Source organism: Spodoptera frugiperda, chromosome 9 (genome assembly GCF_023101765.2).
Source record: "Spodoptera frugiperda isolate SF20-4 chromosome 9, AGI-APGP_CSIRO_Sfru_2.0, whole genome shotgun sequence".
NCBI lineage: Eukaryota > Metazoa > Arthropoda > Insecta > Lepidoptera > Noctuidae > Spodoptera > Spodoptera frugiperda.
This window is the reverse complement of record NC_064220.1, coordinates 10,607,347-10,615,232: the sequence shown is the minus strand read 5'-3', so window position 1 is coordinate 10,615,232 and position 7,886 is coordinate 10,607,347. Positions and strand designations below refer to the sequence as shown.

General features: G+C 35.0%; 1 protein-coding gene across 1 annotated transcript; it reads right to left on the bottom strand.

The window, feature by feature from the left end:
- Nucleotides 1–404: 404 nt before the first annotated feature.
- LOC118271243 (RNA-binding protein 41) lies at nucleotides 405–7,033 on the bottom strand. Its single transcript, XM_035587252.2, has 5 exons — nucleotides 6,892–7,033; nucleotides 6,538–6,816; nucleotides 5,727–6,306; nucleotides 4,638–4,785; nucleotides 405–4,307 (listed from the first exon to the last, which is right to left on the bottom strand). Exons 1-5 carry the CDS (start codon nucleotides 6,894–6,896, stop codon nucleotides 4,192–4,194), a joined length of 1,128 nt encoding a protein of 375 aa, XP_035443145.1. The 5' UTR covers nucleotides 6,897–7,033; the 3' UTR covers nucleotides 405–4,191.
- Between the last annotated feature and the right edge of the window lie 853 nt (nucleotides 7,034–7,886).

Below are 7,886 nucleotides of genomic sequence, written 5' to 3'. Positions count from 1 at the left end.
TTCAACCCCCATATTATTTTTTTGTTGATAAAATTAGATGTAGTACTCAGCCTTAACGGGTTAGAAGTCCCACCCCTATCACATTGTAGATGACTAATTTATTCAGACTTCGACCCCAGATTTAATCTACATATATAATTATTCAGCTTATAAATAAAATATGCAAGGTCTAAGCAGCGTCTTATAGAGCGTAGCTCATAATTCTCATAATCACATCGAGAAAAGAGAAATTCGCGCTTTGTGCTCCCGGGGCCCGGGCCCTTTTAACTAAGTCCGACCCTGTAAGTTACATAATTGTGTGTACATTATTTTGGATTAAACAACAAGTGATTTGCTTATTTTTTCTGAATAATTCGCTAAGACATTTAGGAAATTACAAATAAAAAGTAAATAAAACACTAAAGTCCATGTAATTAAGATTTATTTTCCGTTAATATCAGATTAAATGGTTACATATCTAAATGTAATGTCATGTAATATATTAAATAGGTGCCAGTGACTAAACTAGGCTTGTCCAGTGATATTCAAACTACATAGTTATGATATAAATTGAAAATACATGATATTGATATTGCACTGAGTGACTACTTCGCTACGTCTAAAGCTTATAAAATTAATTGAGGCTACGGTTTTGATAGTCGCCTGCAGCTTCTAATCTGGATGTTTCAATAAACAAAACTAATTCGTATTGAATACGGGCTCAATATGAGTTTGCTTTACGATAAACGAAAACGAAACGAGAGCGCGTTCGGCGCTCTGATTGGTTGGTAAATTCGCGCCGGCCAATCAAAGCGCCGAACGCGCTCTCGTTTCGTTTTAGTTCAACGTAATAGGTCCTTTGGTGTCTCACTTAACAAGGTTTCACTGTATATGTTTTTTATACAGACATTTACTGAAACACCAGTAGCAGGATGTTTCTTCAAAAACTTTAACAAATCATTAATCTCCCGCGTCATTAAGCATCGTGGTAGCTTATTATCATTCTTATTTTTAGGGTTTGTAGTTAATGGATTGGTTGAGAGCAGTGACACAGCTTAATTTGTTAATTGTTATCTATCGTTGAGGATAATGACGGCGTTAACTTTTTGTGCTTTTTTTTTTTGAGAATCACCCAGCAGTAAGCTTGCAGTCACCTTCGTAGACGACCAAACGTGGGGTCTATGGCAAACTCCCACAATAAATAAAGCCTTTAATCAGCCATAATGATAATTCCAGATACGACCACGAACCGTAGCCAACAACATCTAATCGAGTATCTCATATTAATACGAAGAACAACATAATAATACTTTTACCTCCCATGTTTCACATAAGATTATTACATAGGCGTTTCGTATCAAAATCTTACAATACATATTGTACTTATATAATAAAATGTCATATATATGAGTATATATTAATTAATGAATGTATATTTAGTATATTATTAATATAGGTACAGAATATTATTGAATTTGTGGGTCAGAAAAACTTTTAGGTTATACTTAGGACTTGTCTCACAATGTCTGGATAGCCGCTATGTACCAGATAACTTTGAATTAAGAACGTAATTTGTATGCACTATCTGTCACATAAGTTTATCTGGCACTTATATGAAGGTGGTGAAACAGGCGCTTAGTATGTGTTTATGTATGAAAAGCATCAACCGTGTCTTTTAAGGGTAAGTTTCTAAGACAAGACTTGTGTATTACACAGCCACCTAAAATTACCCATGAATTCAATAACACTCTGTATAGAATATGTATTAGTTACATAATTGATTTATACATATGTGTAATGTATAATGTATGTAGAGAACAATGTTATACGAGTAATGTTATATTTTCTTACATCTATGATGTATTTCCAGGGTATTCGAAATGAAGATATTGATACATGTACTATATAAAAGTGGCTCTTTCGTCTCATAAGATACGATAACCGAAGATTTCATGTCATAATAACATAAATTTTATAGCATTAAAATAAAATTTAAAATGTATAAATATCACATATTAAAACGTAAAATCACATTGTTTTCATAAATTTCTTTTTTTGGATCTAAATATGTCCGTCAATCACGCTGAAACTACTGAACGGATTTTGGTGAAATTGGGTATACAAACAGAGTATGAGCTGACATTATAGAATTACCGTTTTATCGCACGGGAACGCGGCCGAAGCCGCTAGCAGAAACTAGTATACCTATACTTAAGTATAGGACTACATAATATACTTTATATCTTAGGTTAAGACACCTTATTTTGTAGGCCCTTAAAATAAATCGTTAAAATTTCGAATAACCTGGCTTTGACGACTTCCATACATAAAGTGCACATGATAAACATAGTCTAAGACTAATTATTTATCGTGTCTTACATACAATCTATAATATGTATCATTTAAATATTAATCGCAGAAGAAATATCCATAATAATAGAAATATGTGGTTCTGATAAATAAGTTATGATATTATAATGATGATATTACTACCATATTTTTTATTGAGTACAAGATAGTTAAATCCTAATGATTTAGTATTTTTATAATAAACACTCGTTATTCTCTACATTTCATAATAGGGTAGATGACTTATTCATATTTTAATGTCCGTCTTGTAGATTATTTTAATATATTAGACACGTATTTGTTATTTTCTTACGGAATCAAGTACATTCAATAATATATTTATTTGAAATATCGCGTGGCGTCACTTTTGTATACGTTTTATACTCAATAGTGACGTAGTTAGCTCCCACTCCTAAACTTTGATCCGTTTTATCTAAGTATTGTTACCTTATACGACAAAATAAATAAAATGACGTGTCTAATATTTTTTCATTACCTGACGGACTAAATACATTTTTAATTTTCATACCCCGTCATCATCCCTATTATACCCGCCTAAAATTTCTCACGTCTCGGCGAAAAAAAATGGCTTTTCAGCTTTTCACAGAAAAATTATTACAGTTATAGCACGCGTTAGTAAGACTAACGTATAATAGACTTATAATATACTGACTACATAGTAATATATGATATATGTATTATAAAATAAAAAATCACATTGTCTTACACGACAATAAACGAAAAAGAAACAGTCGATTTTTAAAACTAAAACTTCGTAATAGCCGACATATACAAACAAATTATATACAAAAAATAAACACAGCATTATACATATATAAATAAATATAATGCTTTTCATATAACTTTAATGAGACATACTAAATTAATTATTACGTTATTAGCTTATTACTTATTATTATGTCACTGTTTGACGAGGAGCTTGACTAGTTTCAAGCCATGTTAGAGGCTCAACTGCTCTAGCAGCGAGACAATCGCTACATCGCCATGAATATAAGCCTACAAGTTATTTGTGTAAGCCGATAATATAATAATTAAAATAGAATGCTATACATATAAGTAAACACTAGAAATTTCAAATTATCTTTCGACAATAATTATAAAACCGATGATGGTTAGATGCAAGAAACAGTAAGTACCATCGTATATAGGTACCAAATTGAAAGTGTACTTAGAACTAGACTAAATTGGGGTATTACTACATCAAGAATACTGTACTATTATCCAAACTAATATGATAGAAGCAAAACTACGTTTATTTCAAACTTCTTTGCGCTACATCTATTGAAAAAATCTTCTTGAAATCTTGCATAGGTACAAGTGGGAGTATGGAACACATAAGCTAAATTCACAGGGGCAAAATCGCGGGTAAAAGCTAGTATGTGTATAATTTACTAACAACTTGTAATTTAAAAACTACATTCGCATGAGAAATCAGCATAGTGTGCGTGGGGTGAAATTATTCAGTGACTACGCGCGCTTTTTGCCATTTGCTACAGTGGCGCCGCCTACCTTACAATATTAACGACCATTTCATACACAAGAGAGCACTCTTTAATACATCTTTATATCCCATGATAAGTCCATTCATCAAGCAACAATAAAAGTGTTGCATTACCATACCAAACACGCCATTAATTCCAAAAAGGGAATACAGAAACCTTAGTTTCATATCATAACCTTTAAAACTGACGTCTTCTAAAAAAGCGCGCCAAAACATTTTTTTTTTTCGCTCACAGATTATGTAGGGACGAATCAGTGAACAGACTTCTAAGAAATTCGTGTTCATACGCTAGAGGTTTTATAGCCCTTGATGATTTTTTTTTTTATTAATTAATGATTAGTTTATCTGAAATCCTCCTGGATGCTGTTGGTGTTCCTGCCAAATTCTGCAATTATTGGCCTGCCGCTCAGAATGGTTCCATGCACCTCATCTAAGGCCTGGATGGCTATATCTTCAGCTGTGGAGGAAAAGATGTGATAAGCAGTTAGAATGAAACTTTCAGGTATCTAGCTCTAAGAATACGGCTTTTAATCGCAAACCGCAAAAACACTATGCAGAGGTATTATGTATCTTAAATGTACCACATCATTTTTCCGTTATGTTTTAAGTCCCCTGTCTATTATTATAAAGCGGGTCTATAACCTTAATAGAATTACATGTAGAATAATATTACCTGTAAATCTTTATTTTACTGTGAATTAACAAACTGAAAAACTAACAATGGTTTGCGCGAGCTCATAAATAAAATCTTAACATAAAAAATAACATGTAATGTCTTATCACTTACTTTGGAAACCCACAAAAGCCTGGCCGCGCATACGGCCGGTCATCAGCCTGACATCCACGGGGCCACCGTTAGCCAACAGAAACTGGTTGAACAGCAGTGACAGCTGCTCCACGCTCACTGTTGGAGCAATGTTCTTTAGGTACAGCACCTGGAATTGTAGTTACAAATGTGACTGTCATTTTAACATTGAACTTAAAGTCAAAGCATTTATTTAAATTAATCCTTAATTAGGCACTTTTGAGACGTCAAATTGAATTGCCCGTCAGTCAGTCTGTCTGTCAGTGAAGCTAGATGCTCGAATTGAAATGGCAGAGCTCGTAAAAAACTCGTGAAGTCGCGAACTACATGAAAAATGCGCAAATTTGTGAGATGCTCGCGAGCAGAGCCTAAAAATTGTACACTAGATGACCCATATCAGACTCCTATTTCAGCTCCATCCAAAGGTTGTCTGTAAGAGATCGCCTTGTGCGATAAGACCGCCCATTGTACTATGCTTATTTATGTTGTCCTATGTTATTTTGTGGTGTACAATAAAGTATAAATAAATAAATGTTTTAGACTCTCAAGTCATCACTAAAAATTGAATACCAAAATCGAACCAAAAACTCGACAATCGCGTAATTATCAATCGTGACTGTTTTCTTTTTTCGTAAAGTTGAAAAGTATAGAGCCTTTATCGTTTTAAACACCAGCCATTATATTGTGATTTGAGCTATTGTTAATTTAACTATTGTTCCATTATTCGAGGTCTGTGGCAAATTCATCTGATGGCCCTCCCTCCCCAATATAAAAAGACTTCTCTCTTCTTTTAAAAGAGAGACTTTTTTTAAAAGAGACATCCTTTTTTAAAAGAGAGAAGTCTTTTTAAATTGATGAGGGAGACCGATGATTTCAGATGGGACCTTTGATCGCTGCCACTTCCAGTCAGTCCTGGAAGTGGCCCGTGTCATTTTGCCCACTGGCCAACCTGTAGTTACACTGCACAGCACAATTTGAAAATACAATAAATTATATGTCAATCTAACTTCAACCTAAAACTTCATTGTAAACCGCCAAGCCAGAAGAAACAAGCAGAGATATTGAACATACCTTGGAAGGAGTACCAGGAGTCCAGTCCTTGAAACGATCAATCTTCCTGATATCATCCAGTGACATCTTAGTCCCTTCCAGCAGGTTATTCTCAGCATCATTGATCGGCATCACAATATCCACAGCCCTATATTCCTCCTGCTCACGCTGCACAGGTTCCAGCCGCAGAATTTTATTATTCCTCACCGTATACATTGCTCGGAAATGCGGACCCATCGCATTAGCCTCTTGGTCCTTGCTAGTGATTGTGTGAGGAATCAACCGAGGCATTTCCCTCATGTCCCAAAGGCTTCCTGGACGGTCTACCCTCGAGGTGCTCGGGATTGCAGCAATATTGAAGGGGTTGTCATGCTGCAATCGTTCCTTCTTCCGCTGTAACCGACGCAGAAGCTTGCGCCTCTTGGTTAGAGGCATCATGTCATTGTTCATGTGACCGAAGAGGTTCCCCTCGAGTTGTTTCAGCTCGTTCATTGGGTGGCCCTCGGGATAGAACGTGATAGGCTTCTGCTGAAGTCTTTCGATGAGATTTTCAGGAGCAGATGATGTGCTTGGCTGCTCAGTTTGAGATGTAACTGTATGACTGGAATATTTTTTATAGTAAGTGTAAGCACATATATATTTATGTATATGATATAATAGTATGGCATGATCCAAGATAATATCATTGGAGCAGAACAAATTATTGAGGATAATAATCATCACAAATACAGAAATACAATAAAAATACAGAAATACACAATCGCATAAAAGACATGCTGTATAAAAATTTTATACAAGGTGTTTCATTGTTAAGTACCTATAAAATACATACCTTTTATTTTGATTGTGCGCATTATTGATCTTATTGTATATGTCTTCGAGTTTATCCTTCAGCGCTCCAGACTCGATCTTCTTACGCTGGTCCAGGAGCCCCGCCTCATTCTCCTGGTATAGCTTTATCTCCTCGCTAGTAAGCCCAGCTTTCTTCAGCCATTCATGGTGATGCACTTCCTCTTCAGCTTTCCGGAACTCTTCAACCGATGATAATCCATATTTCGGAAACGGCAAGACCTCAGTGGTCTTTTCGAACTCCTTCGGCAAAGACTCCGAACTAAAACAATCATATTATATTTTAACACTGAACTATTTCGCGTAACTGATGGAATATTTTTACAATTTAATTTACCACATCGTTGCCACCAATAAAGCACTTCGCACTTAATTTTTCAGTTGAATTAAATATCACGGATAAAAAATAAGCAATAACAAAAAGAGTAGGATTGCTATTTTCCCGCTGTGACAGTTTGAACGCTCAATTGACACGATCGATCGGAAAATTTGGTTCGGACTAGGACTGTTGGCTTTTGAGGCAGATATCACAGCCAGACAATTTTTTAATGGTGTGTCGTGCCCAGTTGCCCACCCGTAGGCGCGTGTGAGAATTTGCATGTCGTGTAATGTCGCGTGTGTATCCACATGCTTGCAGCCGATTGATGGCAAGGGCCACGATATTACGACATACCTCGCCCCGATAATATATTTTTGCCCTAACTATTGGCGTTAACTCAACTTGAGATGGGTAATGGTTGGCGATGGTCATCAGAAAACGCAAAAATATACCTTGCACTTTAAAAACTAAATTAAACAAGAAAATAAAAAAAATATCAAATCAAGATTGTAGAATATAACTGCCCGAGATTATTTTACTCGTAATTTCGTGAACGACAGTGAGACGTAGGCATTTTATTTTATTGAGTAGTAGAAGACTAACTACTAGAATAATAAACTTAACCAAAATAAACAAAATACCTAAATACACTCGGCGTCACAAAAATCGCACCTCTTTAAAAGTTATCTTCATAGTCATTTTAACCCTATTAATCAATGGCAGACATATGACTGTAAGGTATCATTGGAAAGGCAATTCATTTAAGTTTAAGAATAAATCAATGGATTTGGTTTTTTGTTTACCAAGGAATAAAAAAAGCAAGAAAATGCAAATGATTAAAAAGTTACATTTTATTTTATCAGCAAATAAGTCCTTAAAACAACTTAAAACCTAGTGTTACCCTCCCTAGCCCTGATGACTGCTTCCATGCTTTCTCTCATGGACGAATTTATGTGACAACAGTCTCTTAAGGAATGTTATCCCATTCTGAATATTTTGACAACATTTTTTTA

Coding starts and splice junctions, on each gene's coding strand:
- LOC118271243 (XM_035587252.2), bottom strand. Junction 6,307..6,537: donor GCGCACAATCAAAATAAAAG/GTATGTATTTTA, acceptor AAAATATTCCAG/TCATACAGTTACATCTCAAA. Junction 4,308..4,637: donor GGCTTTTGTGGGTTTCCAAA/GTAAGTGATAAG, acceptor TTTCCTCCACAG/CTGAAGATATAGCCATCCAG.